The sequence below is a fragment of the Macrosteles quadrilineatus genome, unplaced genomic scaffold, assembly GCF_028750875.1.
Source record: "Macrosteles quadrilineatus isolate MER2022 unplaced genomic scaffold, UCM_ALF_1.0 Scaffold_7__1_contigs__length_78375512, whole genome shotgun sequence".
Taxonomy (NCBI): domain Eukaryota; kingdom Metazoa; phylum Arthropoda; class Insecta; order Hemiptera; family Cicadellidae; genus Macrosteles; species Macrosteles quadrilineatus.
The window spans coordinates 2,105,599-2,129,060 of record NW_026542600.1 but is presented as its reverse complement, the minus strand read 5'-3'; the positions used below and the strand labels follow the sequence as shown (position 1 = coordinate 2,129,060).

Sequence of the window (23,462 nt, the reverse complement as noted above, 5' to 3'; positions counted from 1 at the left end):
TTTTTTGAGAGAATGATAAGTTTTAATTTACAAAAGTACAAAAACACCCCAACTACATTTATACAGTATATACAAGCTATCTAAAAAATTACGTATGATAGGTTAGATAAAACTAACAATCACTAATGTAAAGACAGTATGGAAAACACTGAAATTAATATCTTTACTTGATTAAGTATTATAAGGGTTTGGCACGATTGGAGGAAAATGTCTACATCTTGGGAAACTACTGTTGGCACAACGGGTTTATGTAGATATTTGATTTGAGATGTTTCAAGATTTAATTTTGTCATAGGGTTTTGAAACAATATTAGAAAACATATTGTTTAGTAGAAGAATGTGAATACACATAATTTAATATACTGGGACCAATGTTAATATTTCATCATGAAGATCACATAATTAATATAACATTTTTTCGATATAAAATTTGAAAATGGGTTAAATAAAAAGTAAAACTATTTGAAAGACAATCTGGTAAAGTATCCAATAGGTATTGGTTTCAAATGTATGATACATTATTAATTATATTATTAATATGATACATTATTAAATTATAAATCATTTCGTAATATTACTCGCTACGTGTGCTAGAAGAATCACTAAATACAATATTTTTTTTTCTCTAAGGGATTCAAACCAATTAATAGTGCTTTATGAAAATATTTTGTTTTGTTTATCCTGGACTTCATTGATCTATGCATTCTGTATTGTTTTGATAACACGAGCGAGTTTTAGTTAGGTAATCCAAATCTATAATTAAAATTGAATTTTACCTCTAATTTACTTGCTAATAATATTTTCATGGATTGTTATTACCGTAGTCTTACCCGTTATGAAAGGGGAAAATTTGTAAAGGTATCAACTGTTTTGCTTAAGTCTATTATATTATTTTCATTGGCAACAAAAAGCTTTAATCTGTCATAAAAATAAATATCCTACTACTAAGTGCAGCAAGAATTGGAATAACTTATCAATGGAATTGGAAGTTGTTTAAATATCTGTTGGCTTTGTTTGTGTTCAAATATTGTTTTTATATTATTTACTTCTTTATAAAGTTAACATTGGTGGGTTTTGTTTTGAAGACTATATCCCCCCATATAATTAACACTGGTATCATTATATGATGGTTTCACCTAGTAACTACTTGCACATTTCATGGATTTATAATTCTACAAAATGACTCTACAAATCAATATTGATCATAAACACAAACAGATGACGTCGCTGGCCCGAATATATACTAATAAAATATAAACGTAAAGTTTTTAGCAGATCCACTCAAATATTGTTACAAACACTGACTTTCGGGCCAGTAACGTAACTTGTTTATTATCCATGCAATTATATTTTCTAATATCCATGGTTAACAAGTAGATTGCAAAACTTTTTAATTGACATTCCACTGATCTTATTTTATCGTTATTACTAAATAACTGCTTAGTATCATTGTACAACATTACATTATATAACCGCATATACAAAGTAATGAAAACATTTACAATATCTATTGTTTATTTTACCAAGGAAAATGCTTTTTCACCCTTAACGTAGATGAAAAAATCAAATATTCCAAGCGTGAATATATCCAACACAATAAAACTCAGGTTTCCAACACGCATGGAACTTTGGACTTTTTCTGGACTAATTTGTTATTTTAAAAAGTATATCACTGTCTACATTACATTAGGTACTATCCATTTTGACGAGTTTCATTCCTGATCTTAGTAGTGGAGGAAGTTTCCATAGGGTGCAGGAGCAGGACTGGGCACGACGGGTGCGACAGGGGCAGGATGGGAAGGATGGACAGGGGTGGGCGTGACAGCTACTCTCATGATCCTCAGGTTGACCTCTTGTGGACTGATGGTCCGTCTTAGGAATTTCTGGAGTCTTGTGGAGACGACCCACAACTCACCACGGTCCCTCTCTGCAGAACGGATGTCCAAGACGAACTGGAGTTGCTCAGGATCGTGCGCAAGAACCCTGGGATATAAGTTTAATTATTATATATGCGCAATTTGTAAACATGGTTTAAATATTATTTATTATAATAAACTGTTAAAAACATATCTGTATTTGAACAATAGTGGGGCTGCCACGACTTTGAATTGTGCATACCTTTATTTTTTGCCAGTAATAATCTGTTACCTGTTTAGTTGAGCATAACAGCTCGCTAGGAATAGTTCTTAACTTAACTGTTCTATTCAGATTTCGTTTGTTCAGATATAATCAGATTCCCATAATATTACCATTGTAATAATTAAAGTGACAACCTCCTCGAGTGAAACCAAGTTATATTACAAGTCTCTTCTCTCCATGTTGTTACCTGTGGTCTTGGGAGCCGGGTGTCCAAGCAGCCAGTGCGGTCTCACTGACTGGGCAGAACACCAATGAACCATCTCTGAGGTCGACAGCGATAGGAGCAGCTTGGGAGCTCTTATGACCCACCAGAGTCACAGGCAGGTCACTGTCATCGCCGTTGTTGGGGCCAGCCTTGAGGACGGATGTCGGTATGGAGGAGATACGGTTGGAGGCGAACGCTTGGAAGTAGAGTGTGCGTTCTGGACCAGGGGCAGACAGGGCGAGGCCGATGACTCCGTCCATCAGAGTGAAGTATTCTCCGGCAACCTGTTTCAATTGTCAAAGGTTTCACATGCTTAAGCGTGCTTACAAATTATTTCCGATCAAAACATAGGCTTAGCCAAAACATAAGCTACATAGGCTTAGCCAAACTGAATATAAAACGGTTATTAAAATAGCGTGACTTCTTACATGATGCTAATCCCCAAAATTGCTTACAGCAACTAGTTTCAGCACCGAGTTGGTGCCATCTTCAGGCTTTATTACAACACATACCATTGCAGTATAGACTAGACTCTACTTCCGCCGGGTTAGTGTGGTTGGCAAAATCAGCTTTTTAAATATTAAGGTGTCGTAATTTTCCTCTAGTTTGTGTTTGACAAAGTGCTGTTTCGTTTTAGCGAATTTCCCTATAGGGAAGTAGCTATTACTGTAGGTGGCATGGTAAGACCTAGGCCCGGGACCGATTTACTTTTTCATTTTGATGTCCCCAGAGGCCAAAATCACCATTCGTTAAAATTTTTATATATGTATATATATATATGTGTCCGTGATAACGATAACTTGAGTAATTTTCATCCGATTTTGATAAAATTTGGTTTGAAGGTGTAAGGCGGGATAAACTTGAATGAATTCGCGAACCAGCATGATCGGACTATGGGAACGGGGTTTTACGGGGGGTTTTATGGGGTAAAAATTGGTTTTTCTAATTTTTGACCCTCCAAACGCAAAATTTCCCAATTTATCTTCAGACCTTCTTAAAGAGCTTAAAAAACAAATAATTTAGTATATCAAAGTGTTTTTGTACTATTATTAGTTACGGAGAAAATTCAAATAATTGTTATTTTAAAATTCCCATGTTATTCTTATGGGGAATATTGTAAAATGTTGTAGTCTTCTTGTTTATGGATATATTTTGATCAAACTTGGTAAATTTATTTATTTTATACCAAGTTAATAATATTTCTCTAAAAAACACACTTTTTACCCTCCCTGTAGCAGCAAGCCTATGTACTCATAAAAATTAATGTTAATTAAATACATTTAATTGAAAATCAATTCAGGCAACTGGAAATTCGCTTAGTCGGCAGGTTTGCTGCGGCGGAGGTATTTTCTTTAATCGACAGTCTTCAGAAGACGACGACTACATTCTTGTACAACCTGAAGATGTCACCAGCTCACACAAGAATGCATGATGGCACAATAGCCTAAGTGCTGAAACTAGCTGTAAGCAATTTTGAGTATTACCATAAATCAGGTATATACACCATTTTAATATTTATTGGTAATTTGGAGGCTTTTACACCAACTCAAAGTGCAAAGTAGATCAGAAAGTAGAAGGAAATCATGCAACATTCTGAAGTTTTAAATAAAAAACAATGGATGTTACAGTTCTGAACAGTTTTTAAAATTGTATATAGTTAAGAATACTTTTGAACAACCTCTTAATTAGCACTTTAACATGATGGTACTGTTATAGAAACGCAATGGAAATGCGTCAACCAAAACTATTTGATATGTTTGAACCTAAAATTTACAAGAAGGTAAATATAAAAAGAGTTTAGGGTGAGTCGGTGGCTCAGTTGGTAGCGTCACGGACTTCGGACCTCGGGCCCAAGGCAGCGATGTCGTGGGTTCGGATCCTGGTCATTGCCACAAACATTTGATCAGTAGGCTACAGTTCACCTCCGTACTGTACCGGCTTACCCCTTGCTTTGCTAGATATGTTCCGAGCACGGGCAGTTTTAGTCTATGTGGGCGTGCAAATGAAAGGTTAAAAGAGGACGCCAACCTCTTAAAAAAGTTAAAATGGCAATTGATGTCTCTGATGAGCGCGGTGATGATCGGTGTGACTAGTCGAAATCATTGGTTATTATAACACCTTATATATATTAACTGTCTTCTTATGTATCCAGTATGTATGTAATTATATCTAAAAGTATTGAAAGAGACACGTTTTACAATATTTCTGTACCTACACTTTAGATATAAGATTTTTTCTTAAATTCTTACAGTTAGTGTGGTTTTTTCAATGTAGGCACTGCTCCTACTTTTGAATTCTTTAGTGACGCTTATATAAGGTTACCAATTGACATTTGTTGTATCATAAACAATATGTTTACATACATTGGCGTGTGTGTGTGTCAAATGTTATACATATACAGACTATAGCATAAGTGAGTACAAGAATTTAGGAATAATAACGGGTCAAAATAATACGTAAATCAAGAATAAGATTATATTTCTCAAAAATGCCTCGTTAGCGATATATCCGCCATTAGGTTTTTACGGCTTTCAAATTTATATTTAGAAACCTTTTTAAGATACCTTTTTGAAATTTGACATAAGATGTTTAAAAAGCTATTCTTAGGAAAATAATTACTAACATTTATTGTTTCAAAGTGATGGCAGTTTTAATGTTTATAACTTAAATTACTGAAGAATGGGAGATTTTATGAAAAAAATGTCAAGAACAATTTGATATCAAACAACACAAAGCTAAATCTATAAACAAATAGCTGAGAAATTACGATTTTAGGCGCAAAACAGGGGCACACCTACAGATCGTGATTTGGAGCTATTTATTATGTACAGATCCTTTTGAGCTTGGTGTTATTTGATATAAAATGTTCAATGCTAAATATAGTTTTCTTACCATTTGTCCACAACATTTATCAATAAATTAAGTCAATGGTCACTATTTTGAAAAAAAAAAATAATATTTTTTTAGATACCTTTCCTGCAAATAGCTCATGACTGTTGAAATTCGTACGCCAAATTTCATAAAGATATCAGAAATAGTTTTAAACTTATAAATGTAAAACGCAACCAATAGTGAATATCTCACTGACGAAGGCATGGTTAGAAAAAGTCATATAGATGATTTTCTATTAGTTTTGGCCCATTAAATCTACTTCTAAATCTTTTGAGCGCCCTTTAAAACATTATTATATAAGCACAAAGCATTTTTCTCCATTTGCTCCTAATTAGCGTTAAATATACGCTTACCCTAAAAGTACCCCAGTCAGGTTCAGGGAAAAACGCGGGGTTACCGAGCCTCCAGGCAGAATCTCTTCTGGCATCATAGACGACCAGGCCAGGGTTGGTAGTATCACTCATGTACACGAAGATGTTATCGCAACTGGCAGCGTGACCATCCAGGCCCTCATTCTGGTCATCCAGCACGAGATTGGTCAACAGAGTGTTGGGCCGAAGGACTTCAGGAGGAAGAGTGATACTACGGATCTGCAAATGTTACAGAAGCGTTTGTAGGCTGTCAATATTATTGAGACATAAAATGTAAAAAATATACAAATTTAGATAATATGAATCACGCCTTGAAAATTACTAGATTAAAATTCAAATAAAATCATTTCGTCTCAAAAGCAAGAAGTGAATTGCGTAAACGCCGACAATATTACTGCTGCGCTATGAAGAACAAGATCAAACAATTAATCGATCAACCATTGCAAAAAATCATCGTGGTCAAGATTTACACCCAATGTACTATTTTTTTTATATCAACCTTCATAACCTACTAGCGTGTCAAGTGTGAGGTCGAAGATGAGGATTTTGGGAGGACAAGCAACTCTGAAGTTGACTAAAGAGTCCATGACTCTACTGTCCAAGTTGTATTAAACTTAAACTACTACCTACTAGAGTGTCAGTAGTGAGGTCGAAGATGAGGATCTTGGGAGGACAGGCAACTCTGAAGTTGACTAAAGAGTCCATGACTCTACTGTCCAAGTTGTATTAAACTTAAACTACTACCTACTAGAGTGTCAGTAGTGAGGTCGAAGATGAGGATCTTGGGAGGACAGGCAACTCTGAAGTTGACTAAGGAGTCCATGACTCCACTGTCCAATACCCAGAGACGATTGCAGCGGTCCAGACGTGTGCGGAAGACTGAGAGCATTCCTGTGCAGTTGTCGCCCCCAACTTCGCCAGCGGCGGCATCTCTGTGCCAGTCCCAACTGGGGTAGGGCTGTGACAGAATTATGCATCGTCAATAAAAATTCTAACCGTCTCTAGAATACAATAGATCGATAATGTGAAGATAAGTCAAGTCTGATAATTAAATTGAACAATTCAATGTCATTACTTCAGAACAAGTCCTTCAGCCGTAGTCGTTCATTAAAATCGCAAGGATCATAGTCCACAAAAGGTCATAGGTCATCATAGGTTCAAACCACAAAATAATGCTACATTTACTATGGATCAAGGGTTTGCATATTGTATTAGCACTGTGTACACAGCAGTTTGTTCAACAAACCACTTAGTTAGCGAGAATCTACGCACAATCAATAGTGATGGTTGTAGTATGTAATCCAAATCACATTACTTAAAAACATGAAAACAATTATCTATGAATGGGGTTGCATATAACACACATTAAATCTAAATAGCAATAAGAAAGAACATACTTGTAGTTTAGGGGAGAGTTCTGAATAGCCGCCAGGTCGGTTGCGAGGTATGAAGGCTAAGCTGAGGGGAGCTCCTGGCATAAACCTGGGCAGAGAGAGGAATATCCTCTCCCAGCCAATCTCTAGACCCGTGGTCGGACTCTGCGAGGTAGAGTAGTTGGCATTGGTAGGGTAGTTGTAGGGGATGTCAAAGTCAAAAAGGTTCCATTGGTTGATGATCTCTAACTCAGCAGAGACCAACTCGCACCCAAGAAATACCAGGAGTACAGTCCTGAAGATCATCCTGTCAAACAAACAATCGGCGTGATATCATAACTTAGACAAAGCAACAGTGTATTCTAATGCCGAAAAATTACATTATATATACATAATAATAATAATAATAATACAATAATAATAATACAATAATAATAATACAATAATAATAATACTAGGAGAACACCTGTCCTCCGTTCAGGGTTGGCGTATAAGTATAAATTGCTGATTGCAGTTATACTCCTGCTTTGCGTTTCCAATGGGGGAGGACACGGTTTTAGAAAATTTGGTCCTTTTAATTTACGGTGTGCTGTAGCACACATCTACCATAGCCATAATGTTCTGCCACTACACCTAAACAATAAAAAAGTAAATGACCGAATATTCGCACAATATAAAAAAACTATTTATAAATGAAAACATAAACTTAACTTAAAAAAACTCCTATTTTGACATTTCTCTTGTGTTTCACAGCTTTTTGTTGCTTATCGGTTCAAATTAGCTGTTGTCATAAATGAAGAAAAAAATAGTACTGCACCCTGTTGGTAATCCTTGTAACTTTTTAATGATATTGAATATCATAGAACCGACTTGTGCAGTTGAAACACCTGACAAAATTCGTTGATTATATTAAATAATATGAATACTCACAAGGTTAACATGGGAAACTCCAGAGCCACGGGGGTGGAGCCCGTAATAAGTACATATGTCTATATGTTAATCGGGAACGTGAGCTATCATCATACCCAATTGCAGCCCCATCTGACCAGTACTTAATGCGTGATTGAACTTCAAACAAACACACAAACTTTCATATTTATAATATTGAGTATGATATAATGTATGTATTTATATAAGATTACTCGAACAAAAACCATTCGGTTTTGATAACATTATGTACAAACGTGTAAACAATTACTAAACACGCTGTTATTCTTCCGGTTTGGTGCAATATTTTTTTTTGTAAAATTTCTGTTATTCAAATTCACAGAAAGTACTCACCACAAAAATAATAACTGGTTGAAAAACATTATGGGCGGAGTAGGCGAGGAGTAACGAGGAAGTAGGCCTTTGGTTACGCCAGCTGTGAGCTGTGAGTTGTTCACTTATCGCAGCATTTTATGTAAATGTTACCACGCCTAAATGGGACGAGGCCCTTTACATACGAATATCACGACTCGTACACTACTTTCTCTTTCTCTCTTCCAATTCGCGCTCTCATTCTGTCCAATTTAAATCATATTGTATTGGTAATACCATTGATACAGTTCCTGTTGCCCTTTGGTCAATATAATTTCCAGTGTTTGAAGTAATTTATGTAATTAAAAAAAAAAAAATAATATACAATTTGTGATGACACTTGAGTTAAATAATAATAAGGAACGGTGCTACTGTAGATGTTTAACTGAAATTTACGTACATTTTTTTATGTATGTGCAGCACTGCTTGGTAACAGTGTTGATGACTTCAGTGATTGCATCAGTCCCCTATTGTATAAGTACTTCAACGAACAGTTGTCTTACTTCAGAAGAAAATGCTCCAACATTATCTTTGTTATGCTTGTTTTGTAGCTGATGTTTGTTTGTTTTTCCTAAATCTCTTTCATTCTTGTTTTCATTCATAGATTTATTGTTGTTTGTTGTTATTTTTTCACGTAGAACTTAATGTCAACATAGTTTATATTTTGTTAATTCTTGAGGAGATATTTGTTGTTGTTACTTTCAAAATCTATATGCTTTTTCTAGAGTCCAAATTAATATTACATATTTTTTGTTATTATCTGCACAATACTTTGTTAATGTTATTATCTGTAATTTTTGTCACGTTGTTGTTTTCTTGTTATTATTTTTGTTGCAATGCTACTTTGTTTCATGGTCATTATTTAACTTATTTTGTTATATTTTTGTTATCTTTTCATTCTGCTCATGTGCTAAAACACATATTTTGTAAATGGTGTATCCGTTGATATGAATAAATAAATAAATAAACTGTTGTTACTAAGGCACAAACTCGTCAATTCTGTCTAAATACCCATGAAGGGTAACTTTTGATGTTATTGTAGTATGAATGTGTACACAAGACACGATAATAACAAACACGTTTTGATAACGTTACAATATTATTTTTATCCATCAGAACTACTTTATTTTGCAAAACAGGTGGACGAACTTTAAATTCAGACAGTCGTACACTGATGATGTCCTCGACTCGAGCGGATTCCTTTCTCGTTAGGGAGGAAAGGGCCTTCTTTACACTTTCAGTTTTCATTGTAGTACGCCTATGACGAAAAGTATGCGAACTAAGTAAAGTTAAAGGCGATGGAGATTGTACCCTTGTCACTTACACGAGCTTGACAACACATTGGGACTTCATCTTTGGAAATGGTACATCTTTATTTGTGGTTTATAAGAAAATAAATATAAAAAAATACTATGTAAGGTAAAATGCAAGGATTTGGCAGCTGTTTAATTCTATGTATTGTAGTAGTGCGCGTGTATATTGTGATTATCTTAATCGGAAAATAATTAGATCCAAGGGATAAGATGTAGCAAACATTCAAATTAATTTATCTTTGTCCTTGATGCTGTGTTTATGTTTAAAGTACCTATTATTTTAGGTTGTTTTTCACACAACGTACAACGAATAAAATATCGAAATCAAAGCATACTGCACAGTGTTTATTAAACTTTTTTAGTATCTACAGTTTCCACTTTTGTCTTTTCTTTTTAGAAAATTTATACATGCATTTGTTTTTTCAGCCAGCTCTCTTAGCAAACAACAATACATTTAGAAATCAACCACCTTCCCAAACTGGAATTTTGAGGCGCAACAGGATGATTTATATTTCCTTAACAAGATTGAGGTGGGAGTCAGTAAAGGATGTAACATAATTAATCGACCGGCGACCGGGTATTCGGTTACGCAATGACTACTTTCGCGATCTGATAGAGATAGAGATGACAATGGATAAGTAGAACAGCTGTTTAAAATTACTGCTTTCAGTGCTTTACACTTGGATTTCACAGATAACCTTTAAAAAGAGGCTTCAAAACAGGGTGTTTTCTGCGCAACCCAAATTAAAAGTAATTTGAGACACGTTATAACGACAAAACAAGCTTATACAGTGTGTAAATTAAGTATGGAAACAAATCTGTATTTTTTAAACCAAAATAGATAGAAATATTTGGTTTGTGGCATTGACTGTTAACCAAGGTTCCGGAATTTTTTGCATCAGAAAAAATTTTTCACCCCCTCAGGGGGGGTAGGGGTAGGGGGTAACTTAATTTTTTTAAATAGCAACCCCTATTGAGTGACCTCTCATTTTGAAGGGTTTGTCAAAAGAAATACAATGCCGTAAACCCGAGGTCGATATCTTACCCCTAACCAGAATGGCGGCCATTTTAAATTTCGAGATGGGCAAACGAAATCCAGTGTGGATACCCATAATTTACCTTTTAAATGGGTTACATTGGGTAAGCCGAACTCCAGATACCATTATTAGATTGAAAAGTGGATGTTTTTATCGTATTCAAAATTTTGCCCCAGCCCCCAAAATAGGGGATTTTGGGGGCAGCCCCAAATTTTTAAACGCAAACCCCTATTGAGTGACCCCTCGTTTTGAAGGGTTTGTCAAGACAAAAGCAGTGGCACAAATCTTAGGTCGATATGTCATCCCTAGACGAAATGGCAGGCATTCAAAAACTTGATTGGGTAAAAAAGCGCCCATTTCACCAATTAAAAATGTTGAATGCCTGCCATTTCGTCTAGGGATGACATATCGACCTAAGATTTGTGCCACTGCTTTTGTCTTGACAAACCCTTCAAAACGAGGGGTCACTCAATAGGGGTTTGCGTTTAAAAATTTGGGGCTGCCCCCAAAATCCCCTATTTTGGGGGCTGGGGCAAAATTTTGAATACGATAAAAACATCCACTTTTCAATCTAATAATGGTATCTGGAGTTCGGCTTACCCAATGTAACCCATTTAAAAGGTAAATTATGGGTATCCACACTGGATTTCGTTTGCCCATCTCGAAATTTAAAATGGCCGCCAATCTGGTTAGGGGTAAGATATCGACCTCGGGTTTACGGCATTGTATTTCTTTTGACAAACCCTTCAAAATGAGAGGTCACTCAATAGGGGTTGCTATTTAAAAAAATTAAGTTACCCCCTACACCTACCCCCCCTGAGGGGGTGAAAAATTTTTTCTGATGCAAAAAATTCCGGAACCTTGGTTAACAGTCAATGCCACAAACCAAATATTTCTATCTATTTTGGTTTAAAAAATACAGATTTGTTTCCATACTTAATTTACACACTGTATATTGGCATCCCTGTTTTCTTTACTTCATTGCCGATCAGCTGATATGCATGCATAGTTATATCTATGAATTTTAGTGTTGTTGGGCATTTATTATAGATAAGACTCAACATGGTGTTTTCACAAGTTCAAATAGGCCCACGATTTATGTTTACTACGGATTCGGTGACCTTAAAGTTGTATATGTCAATCACAACTGTTGACTTATTAACTGAAATCACTGGATCACACCTAGAAACATAATTTGAAACTTATCTTGGCATAAAACCAATAATATACTTTTAACGTATTCTTATTGCGAAGATACCATGTTGTGTCTTATTTAGAATAAATTCCCAATTAACCTCAACAATAGCTAGAAAAAAAGCATTTTAGCTGATCGGCAATGAAGTAAAAAAAAAAAAAAAAAAAAAAAAAAAACAGGGATACTAGCATATAAGCGTGTTAGAGAATTTCCCATATAAGGAATAAGCTACTACCGTAGGTCTCGTAGAAAGACCTGGACCCGTGACCAATTTACTTTTTCGATTTGAGGTCCCCAGAGGCCAAAAACACCATTTGTTCAAATTAATATACAGGGTGGCTGGTCATTAATGTTACAGAAATATTTTTGTGTAAGTATAAAGTAAATGATATGTGATGATGCATATAAGAGGTACCAGGTCTCAAAAATGGCTTCCCAAAGAATTATTTTTATTTTTTTCAAGCAATTTCTCAATTAGCTGCAAACGGGTTTGAGTAGATGATGTAAATTTCGTGTTCTACATTAAATTTTGAATACGAATCATGGAAATTGTTGGAGGATCAATAATAAAAACTCCATTGTAAATAGTTTCAAAGATTTAAATTAAGGTATTTAATAAATAATTATAAAAACATGTTCGCTTTAGAGGTTTGAATACTCAAAAACACGGGGTTTTTAGCACTTAAAACATAAATAGTAGGCATTTATTCAGCAAAACTTAACTTGTATTTTAGTATCAGTTCATACAGTAAAAACGTAAAAACAGTAAAAAGACTTCCCGTTTTCTAGTATTCAAACCAATAAAATAAAAAAAAGCAGATATAAACCTCAATAGTGTAGCATATGGTTGGAAATCTAATAAAATGGCGCAGTTCTCAACATATTTTGCTACCTTCTTGTATACAGAGTGTAGAAAAATACGATAGGCCAATTTTTTTTTAAATTTCCATCATAGACCTTAATTTAAATTTTTCGACTATTATCGATTTTTTTGTCGAATTTTTCGATTATTGTTATATTTTCTAGGTTAGTCTCACTTGTCTCTGTTATGTACATATTTCTTAGACTTAAACTTTTAACTATTTATTCAATTACCGTACGTCTTGTATTATTTATGTCTTGTTACTCCTAGGTATAAGTAGTTTTTTTTACTGTCTTAGATTTTGCATGCATCCCTATTGTATTGTTCATCAGTTTTGCATTGTTACTTAGTTTTAGTATTTAGTCATGATGAGTATCACACTATATTGTAATTCTTATTGTAAATTGGTGAAATCCGTTGGCAATAAATAAATAAATTAATAAATTCGCATTCAAAAACGCTTTAAGACGTATTTATCTGAAGGCCATTTTACAGTGGACTGGATTATAAATCCTTTTTAGGAACCTGAACAAATGAATTGGAACTAAAGAAAAGTTTGATCAATCCCACACAAGATAGTTCCTTGAAAGATTATTTTAAAGATAACTTTTGGATTGGATGTAAAACCAAGTACACTTTTATATTTCGACAAGCTCTGATATTTTCGATGCCATTTATTACGAGATACTTGTGTGAGATTGGATTTTCTGAACTCTTGTAGGCCTACATAGAAAATAAACACGGAAGCAGAATAAGTGTTGAAGATGATTTAAGAGTGATGATAAGTTCAATTACTTCTAATATTGATATTTTAATCACAGGCAAACAAAACGTTTCGAACTTAAGACTTTACAAAAGAATAATTTGTATGATGATTAATTTTTTTGCTGAGTTAGTAGTAGTTTTTTATTCGAGTGTTTATAAACCCAAATAGAATGATTACCGGTTTACACTATTTATCCTCTTTTATTTATTTTATTTATGCTTATTTATTACAAGCATATTATTACGAATAAACCAATATCTAACCATTAAATATGATGTGTTTTCAGGAATTTACTTCAAAAAACCTTTTCACTCTTTTAGAAGAGTAAAAAAAGGTTCCGGCCATCCAGCTCTAGGTCATCCATGGGAGCGAGAGTCCTGTTTAAACTTTCCGATCTGCTCAATTTATTGCATTATATAAGATAATATCATGGCGTCTTTGCAATTTCCAAGCCAGATAGAACAATGTCATGTTAAAGTACCCTTGAAATAGCAGCAAAGCATTATTATTTAAGTGCAGGTTATGTGAGAATGGTCCATATGGCCGTAGCTTTGCATGTTGAAACAAAGGATCTTTTTTTATCATTGAATTTTTCACAAAATCCAAACTGTCATGTAGCATAATATCATCAGTGTATTTATTGTAAAATTGTGTATATCATGCTAATAAAATAAAATAAGATAAAATAAACGAAATAAAATAAAATAGTTTCAAAGTAGGAATTCAGTGTGCTGTAATCAGTCCACAAACTGATATCTCAAGAATTATTTTTACTACTTACATCTGCTACGTAGTAGTTGAAAGGTTAGCAGTATAATGTACGGTAAGATATTATCTTCTTCACAATGCTGAGAAACTTTGAATTTCTCAGATTTGAGTTAACTTAAGGCTAAATGTAATGCTGACCTAGCTTAATGACACTGTGTGCCAGTTGTGATGTCTTTCTTTCTAAATTGACTATTTTAGATTTAAAACTAGCAACTTCTTCACTCATCCTAGATTTTGAAAGAACGTCCATCTCCTTGGTCCTAAACTCTTAAGTTTGATATTAGTACTTGTACTTCGCCAATTGAAGCTTCAAGCGTATCACGCTGGTTTACAGACAATTTGTTGCATAAGTAAAATCCTAGTGGGGATTGTTAGTAGTAAATTTATTTGGTTTGAAGTCAATTTAACAATAAAATCCTCGGAAATGTCATCGGGCACATTGTTTTGAAATACCACTTTATTACTAACACACCCACAATGATTACACAAAACAAACTAATCCGAAAATAGGTGAGATGAGGGCAAGTTAAGCGTTTGCCTTCCAGTTGCGGCTGCAAGCTAAAAACATAGTAGTGTAGGGATTGCGTTCCGTAGTTCACAGGCGTCGAGTACTTGAATCTGAATTGAATTTGAATGAATCGGACTTTGACATCGCCTAGACAACAAGATTCAAATTGCTCACGTGCCGTCAAGTCCACATTCTTCATTATAGGTAGATTAAGTCTACTTGAGCGACGGACCTTCCAACACACTTGTAGCCTACTTTTACACACATTTTATCCTTCGATTATTGTTGAAAACCTGATGCAGTTTGTCAAAACTTCTTTGATGGGTCGAATGCTGCACTATCTTTCTCGTTATTTTGTCAACTTTAACATCAATATTAACCAAATAAAACGGTTTATTTATAATCTGTTGACTATTATATGTTAATAGAACAGAAAACTCAAGAGTTTGCGGCAAAACTACCCTAAATTACGGAAAAAAAGGTTTTCACATAAGCGCAACCGAGCATGTGAATTATGATTAGGCCTATAGTTTCCTAAGTCAATGGTTGAGATGGGTGGGAGAAAGCACACCGGGATCCCGTTACTGTTTATATCGACTCCAAGGAAGGTCAGTGTTTCACTTTCTCGTAGAAAGTGATAACAGTGAAAAGTTTTTTGACTCTCCGCCAATGTCGGGAAGTGCGGTTACGTAACAAACCAACTAATCTACGTTCGTTCAGTAGGTTAGGTTAGGTTCCACCATCGCACTTAGTGGTAATCTGGATCTATACAAATGCAAGATTACAGTGGATGGATTTTCAACCTTAGTCTGCACAAAAATATTTAAACGATTTTTTGTAAGGTTTCGCCGATTATAGTGTAATATTGCAGTAGTTAGAGTGCAATCGGTCGCCAAGCATGAACAGTTTTCAATCACCTTCAGCTTGAGTTTGAATCGCAATTTATCATATCAATATATATTATTTCCAAATGTTGAAACATTTGTCGAAGTTAAAAATACGTTATAAAACAGAGCGGGTAAAGTATCGCGAGTGAAGTAAGTATAGTGAAGTTGTTATACTACACTCTGGATTTTTATTTACAATTACTTCTCCTGAACAGCTGAAGCGATCCGCAAGAAATTTGGCTCGGTCTCGGTAACAACTATGGGAAGGTATACATCTGAAATGGTACAAATCGGACTTCAGGACTCTATCCTTCGGCTCTTAAAATGTTACAATGTCACAAAGTTACAATGTTATTTTATAAGAAAAAAATGTTTTATTTGGTTTAACATATGAGCTGTCTGTTGACCATACAGCTGTTATCAAATCCAACTACAAACCGTTACTATCAGCTGATTGTAAATGCAGTAATTTATTGCAGTTCCGTTTGTGGAATTGGTGGTTTTCTTATTTATTTACAGTATTACACAATTGCAAAAAAATGTATGGTAAATCAATAGTAAATTCAATATCAAATCAGGTAAACGTGAGATTCTCTGTGTAAAACAAATGTCACGTTACGCAGAGAGGCACACATATTGGGCGACCCACCGAAGATGCATCCCGCCACACTGTTGGACGACACACCGTAGATGCATCCCGCCACACTATTGGACGACACACCGTAGATGCATCCCGCCACACTATTGGGCGACCCATCGTAGATGCATCCCGCCACATTATTGGGCGACCCATCGTAGATGCATCCCGCCACATTATTGGGCGACCCACCGTAGATGCATCCCGCCACATTATTGGGCGACCCACCGTAGATGCATCCCGCCACATTATTGGGCGACCCACCGTAGATGCATCCCGCAACATTATTGGGCGACCCACCGTAGATGCATCCTGCAACATTATTGGGCGACCCACCGTAGATGCATCCCGCCACATTATTGGGCGATCCATCGTAGATGCATCCCGCCACATTATTGGGCGACCCACCGTAGATGCATCCCGCCACATTATTGGGCGATCCATCGTAGATGCATCCCGCCACATTATTGGGCGATCCACCGTAGATGCATCCCGCAACATTATTGGGCGACCCACCGTAGATGCATCCCGCAACATTATTGGGCGACCCACCGTAGATGCATCCCGCCACATTATTGGGCGACCCACCGTAAATGCATCCCGCCACATTATTGGGCGACCCACCGTAGATGCATCCCGCCACATTATTGGGCGACCCATCGTAGATGCATCCCGCCGTGTATTGGGCGACCCACCGTAGATGCATCCCGCCACATTATTGGGCGATCCATCGTAGATGCATCCCGCCGTGTATTGGGCAACCCACCGTAGATGCATCCCGCAACATTATTGGGCGACCCACCGTAGATGCATCCCGCAACATTATTGGGCGACCCACCGTAGATGCATCCCGCAACATTATTGGGCGACCCACCGTAGATGCATCCCGCCACATTATTGGGCGACCCACCGTAAATGCATCCCGCCACATTATTGGGCGACCCACCGTAGATGCATCCCGCCACATTATTGGGCGACCCATCGTAGATGCATCCCGCCACATTATTGGGCGACCCACCGTAGATGCATCCCGCCACATTATTGGGCGACCCATCGTAGATGCATCCCGCCGTGTATTGGGCGACCCACCGTAGATGCATCCCGCCACATTATTGGGCGATCCATCGTAGATGCATCCCGCCGTGTATTGGGCAACCCACCGTAGATGCATCCCGCCACATTATTGGGCGACCCACCGTAGATGCATCCCGCCACATTATTGGGCGTCCCACCGTAGATGCATCCCGCCACATTATTGGGCGACCCACCGTAGATGCATCCCGCCACATTATTGGGCGACCCACCGTAGATGCATCCCGCCACATTATTGGGTGACCCACCGTAAATGCATCCCGCCACATTATTGGGTGACCCACCGTAAATGCATCCCACCATAATCGCTCGTACGATTAATGAAAGCTGTGTTACTGTGGTTGACATAAGTATTTTGCCAACAAAAGTCTTAAACATGTGCTGACTCCGGTGTGAACGAGACTGAGGAGAATGCTCGAAGGGTAACACTCGCATACTAATCAGCACAAAGGGCAGACACTTTAACACATTGAGCCATTATATACATGTACATATACATTTGTACCTCATGCGTGGAAAATCATCCGAAATGTTCTTTGGCCAACAACATGCAACCATAGATCGACCATCTCCAAGAATTTAGCATTTGTCAATGATTGAGCAAATGGCAATCGCTAATATCAATACTGTCCAATACTAGCCAAGAGCAAGTCTGTCCCTTGCTACCTGTGCGGTCGGTCATCTTTTGTTAGAACAGGCCTGTTTCTTAAATTTGTTTAATGTATTTATTCGTGTTCGTACTGTGTTTATCTTCTGACGATGTTAACTACTGATCAACTCTACATATGTACCTGGAGATGACGATGGTGTTTTAACACCGAAACATGCCCTGAATTGACATATTTTATCGAGCTGTGACGAGAATACGTAAGTAATTTAGTATTACACTGAATAGGAGGTCAAATATGTAATTTCAGTCTGTAAATGGTGTTGTGATTGTCCAATAAAATTTAGTGCAAGATGGTTTGAATTATTTTCCAATGTGATAATGTATTTTTCACAAGATTTTGTAATTTCTTCTTTGACTGTTCGAATGTTAAGATCACTATGATGTTGTTCTGTTGGTAACAAACCAAGGTGCGTTGACAATTTTACGTAGTAATTTTTATTGGTAACGTTGAATAATTTCATTGTTTAAGGTACTGGCTGATCCCCAAAGCTGAATCCCATAGGTCCAAATTGGTTTTTTAACTGTTTTGTACAGTAACAATTTATTTTGTGTACTAAGTTTTGATTTAGATCAAAGAAACCAATTAAGTTTAGTTGTTTTTAAACTTAGATGTTACTTTTAGTCCAGTAATGTGCCTTCCAAAGAGGCTTTGCATCTAAGTGCATGCCCAAGTATTTTGTTTCTGTTACTTGAGGGAGGTGAATATTGTTCATGGATAGTGGAGAAAATGTAGCCTGAGAGATTTAATAGAAGAGATTAAATACATATTGCAAGCAGACAACTGTTACAACTAGTTTTATAACCGGTCAACACACAGCAGGTCAAACACCTACTGGTATTTGGTCGTAGGAGAAACTGAAAACTGGAAGTTGAACTATAACTTTTACACACAGATTTGATTAATAAAATCGTAGAAATTAAAATTCAATACGATAGAATATACAAGCTTTTCCCTCGTCAGACTACTTCATACTTTTCAGTACTTTAAGGCAACGTAACAGTGAACCCAAGGTCGAATTATTATGGTAATAGCAAGGTAACGGGCTCTACCACCTCGTATTATTAAACCGATTTGCTCTTGGCTATAGTTTTGTTTAGTTGATAAAACTAAGCATGGATGAAATTACAGAATTAACAGTAGTCCCTTTATTCTGTGATAAAATATAGCGCATTTTAATCTTTATGGTCTAGAGGGTCTCTTTTCAAAACTAAGCAAAGGTTGGTAAAGGAGCAATGGTCGAAGGAACATTTTTGCCCATGGGGTGAATTCAATCTTTCGTTATGCTGCACTGTTAAGGTAACACATTTAAATAAATATTCCTAGATCTAATGGAATTATATCCTATTAATCTAATAGCTTTTCAATCAGCATACAGTATGTTTATAAACCGTATAACTTTTACAAGATAAATATTTTAATGACATAAACTAATTTCACCAAAACGTATTTTTCAAGGAAATATTTCTTGATCTAGCCCTGATTTAGCTTAAATTATCGGGTCTTTATCTTTGCTTTTACAACACAAATAAAATGTTGTAATTTACCAGGTTCGAACGTATGCAAGATCAAAGATCCACTTTACTAATGACAAAGAATGACAATAACTACTAATCTACTAATAATCTCAATAAGCTGAGTGACTGCTCCCATGTCAATATAGATGATATCGCCCTTCACACCTGTACATTTGTACAATCAACCGATGGTGCAACTAAAATCAGAAGAAAAACATCGTGGGACTACAGTTGCGTCCCATACTTGATAGCGCCTGAGACGATATCCCAAGTCCCATTGTTAACTAATTCTGTTTTGCAACTCATTTTTAGAAGCCGGTATTATATCGCAATAAAGAGTGTTGTGAGCCAAATCTTGCTAATAGATGAAAATTCTACGTGACATGTCCTTCCGCATTAGGTTTTCTGTTAATATGTTTCTTTTATTTAACTATCTTTACTATGATTGTTCTTAGTTAATTGTGTAGTTTCCCATGCAGAAAATGACAAGATTTCAAAACATCTCACTACCGGTTACTGTCTGTCACCTGTGTTTTGTGTCTCGATCTAAACTAACAGCTATGAATTATTTGGTTAGTTATTTCTTTCGTTTTAGCGAATTTCCCTATAGGGAAGTAGTTTAAAGGGTGGCACCGTAAGACCTAGGCCAGAGACCTATATACTTTTTCATTTTTATTTTCCTATAGGCCAAAACCTATATATATATATCCGTGAACGCGATAACTTGAGTAATTTTTCAACGATTTTCATAAAATTTGGCTTGAAGATGTAAGGCGGGATAAATTTGAATGAGTTCGCAAATCAGCATTATTGGACCATAGGATTGTTAACGTTTACGGGGGGTTTTATAGGGTACAAATTGGTTTTTCTTATTTCTGACCACCAAAACATGAAATTTCCCAATTACTCTTTAAACCATTTAAAAAAGTTAAAAACAAATATTTTAGTAGATGGAAGTGTCTTTTTATGGTTATTGGTTACGGATAATAAAAAAAATTTGAATTTCAAATTCCATGTTATTCTTATGGAGAATAAGTTATCTTTTGTGGATTGCTTATTTATGGCTATATTTTTAACAAACTTGGCAAATTTGTTTATTTTATACTACGTTTTTAATATTTTGCTAAAATACACACTTTATTGCCCTCCCTGTAGCAGCAAACCTAGGTACTTGTTAAACCTTATGTTATTTAAATAGATTTAATTGAAAGTCCAATCGCGCACGGTAAATGGAAATTCGCTTAGTCTCCTGGTTTGCTGGGACTGGGGTATTTAGTATTACGTTATTTTTTAATTTTGTAGGGCTAACAGCCTAAGTTTTGTATTTACTGGGAAAGATTTAAAAGGAGGTTTACTCATTGCCCATTGTAGTATTTTAATGAGCAAACCCTTTTTTATATGATAAGTTCTAATAACAATAATTTTAGGAAAGCCTATAACTTGTAAATAGTTCACAAGAAGTAATTGTAAAATAATTAATTAAATAGTTAATAATAAAACATCAAAATATTATGTAGATACTTAGTTTTGAAACAGTTCGATGCTTCTGATGTGACCACAACGATTAACAAATGATTATGTGAACATAATGACGAAATATTGAAATCGCGTTTGACTTAAATCTATCTCACGTTAAAATTCCGAAAAAAGTGGCTCTGGAAGTGTCGAGTACGAACGGGATTATCACTGAATCATAACAAATGAGGACGACCGGAACCACGGTTGAAGCAAGGGCGCACAGTGAAAATACCACGGACAGAGATGGATTATATGCAAGAGATAAAATGTGTGAAAGGCTATAAACAATTAGGCTCAAACTGAAGTGTTTAACTTAGGATGATACGATAAAAATATAAAGCTACAGCACTGATGAGAAATGTAGTAAGCTGTAAGTTAGGAAAGCTTTGACACATGGTATTTACATATATTACTATAACAGTAGGAAGGTGATAGATTTTGTTTTTAATTGTTTAGTCAAGAATAGATCAAATATATAATTCTAAGAAAAGCTTTATAAGAATGATAAGCGGTGAATGCTGTTATTTGCCAATCTGATAAGGTGTGAGGATCAGTTAAGAAATATAGTATGTAATTACTACGAAACTGATAAATTTAAGGCTGATACGTTTCAAATTCCTTGAGTTATCAAATTGAGACTACAAGATTAAATACGCGTTTAAAGTACGTTGATCCATAGTGGTTAGAGATGAGCTTTCTTACGAAATTGCTAAGATACCAATGTTATGGCTTACTTGCCAACTAACTTATAAGTTAAACTTGCTTTAAATCTATGGTGGCTTGAACATTTGTAGAACATTTAGACAGGACAATATAACGATATTTGACAATGCCTGTAAGCTTAGTCTACAATTGATTTGCATTAGAATTGTTGGTAAATGAAAATCACATTACACATGGTAGTGTAACCTCTTGCTAATAGTGTTGAAAAGATCGTTCTTCAAAATGTTTGATGATGTTATGGACACATTTGATCGTATAAGTAAACCATTGTCAATACTATTATGTGGTTGTTATGATAATTTCGAGGTGTACAACTGTTTAATTTTATAGGTAAAACATACATAGCCTAAATGAATAATATGTAGAGACGATCCTTTGAAAAGTAATTGTCAGTTATATTTTCTTACCCAATATAGTTTATATCCAGGTAGTAGCAGTCATCCACTCTTTCGGCCAGCGCTAAGGCACAGACTAACCGACTATAGGTTGAGGGGGGCCTAGTATAGACCACAGCCCCTCTCACTCACTCACACACACTCTCTCTCTCTCCCTCTCTCTCTCTCCCCCGTCATAGTAGTCGACGAAAAACCTCCTCGAACACCTCTCGCAGACTCTCTTGTTACAGTATCTTTCTTTCTCCAAAACATTGTATCAAAACTGAGGGCCCCACACTCCCTTTTGCAACATATCACATAAAGTTCACATAAGAAACATTCGCTTGTGAGGGCCCAGCTTTTCTAGTGACCTAGGACACATTCAGCGGCCCTTTTAAAAAAAGGGCTTTTTGTTCTTTTTCTCATGACATAGGTAATATTAATAGTTGTAGATTGTATTGGGTTAATATTACTTAGGTAATATTAACCCAATACAATCAAAAACTATAATAAATATTAAACTACTGATCTTTTAGAAGGAGAAGAACACTCCAGGGCAAAAAGAACAGCCCTGATAACAGTTTAGGACGTGCAGAGGAGCCAAAGAAAAGAGAAGTAGCTCATGACAAACAGCATACAGTAGCTCAGAAAAGAGTAACAGCCCTGGGAAAGAGGGAGAACCCAGTGCGAGAAGAATAGCACTGGACTAGGAGTTAGCCTAGAACGAATAGGAGAGTTCATAACAAGAAATTCAGCCCTGGACTAGAGGGAGATCTGAGGGCAAAGAGTGGCAGCCTCCTGGGCTTCCTCTTTGGTTCAGGGCTGTTCTTCTTGCTCTGGTCTGCTTCTCTTATCCTGGGCCGCTTTTCTCGTTCTCTGTTCTCCCTTCAAACAAGGCCTGCTTTCACCCTGGGTTACCCCATCTCGCTCGGGGCTTTTAGCTAAGGACTGCCTCTCTCATCCTGAGCTCTCTCTCCAACCAAGGCTGTTATTCTCAACGGACTGCCTCTTTGTCCTGTGCTGCCACTCTGGTCCTAGACTCTCGCTCAAATCCAGGGCTATACATCTCGCCTTGGGCTGCCTCCCACGTCTTTTGCCACCCCTCTCACCCTTGGTTCCCCTTTGGCAGCCCAGGACTAGAGAGATCTCTTCACAAGAACTTCAGCCTAGGACGTAAAGGACAACCCTGAACGATAAGGTTATATCAGTACTACGAACAGAGTTGCCCGGCATTAATGAGGACAATATGGACGATTCAAAACAAAAGTGGGAACGGGGCATTCTTAGATGAGGAACCCTAAATGAGTAGGACAGCCCA

The 23,462-nt window shown here is 36.3% G+C and overlaps 1 protein-coding gene across 1 annotated transcript; it reads right to left on the bottom strand.

Moving 5' to 3' along the window:
* On the bottom strand, positions 1–22,270 carry LOC128998033 (protein yellow-like). Its single transcript, XM_054423974.1, has 6 exons — positions 22,178–22,270; positions 7,005–7,287; positions 6,356–6,565; positions 5,590–5,826; positions 2,327–2,628; positions 1–1,983 (listed from the first exon to the last, which is right to left on the bottom strand). Exons 2-6 carry the CDS (start codon positions 7,284–7,286, stop codon positions 1,725–1,727), a joined length of 1,290 nt encoding a protein of 429 aa, XP_054279949.1. The 5' UTR covers position 7,287; positions 22,178–22,270; the 3' UTR covers positions 1–1,724.
* Positions 22,271–23,462: the final 1,192 nt, after the last annotated feature.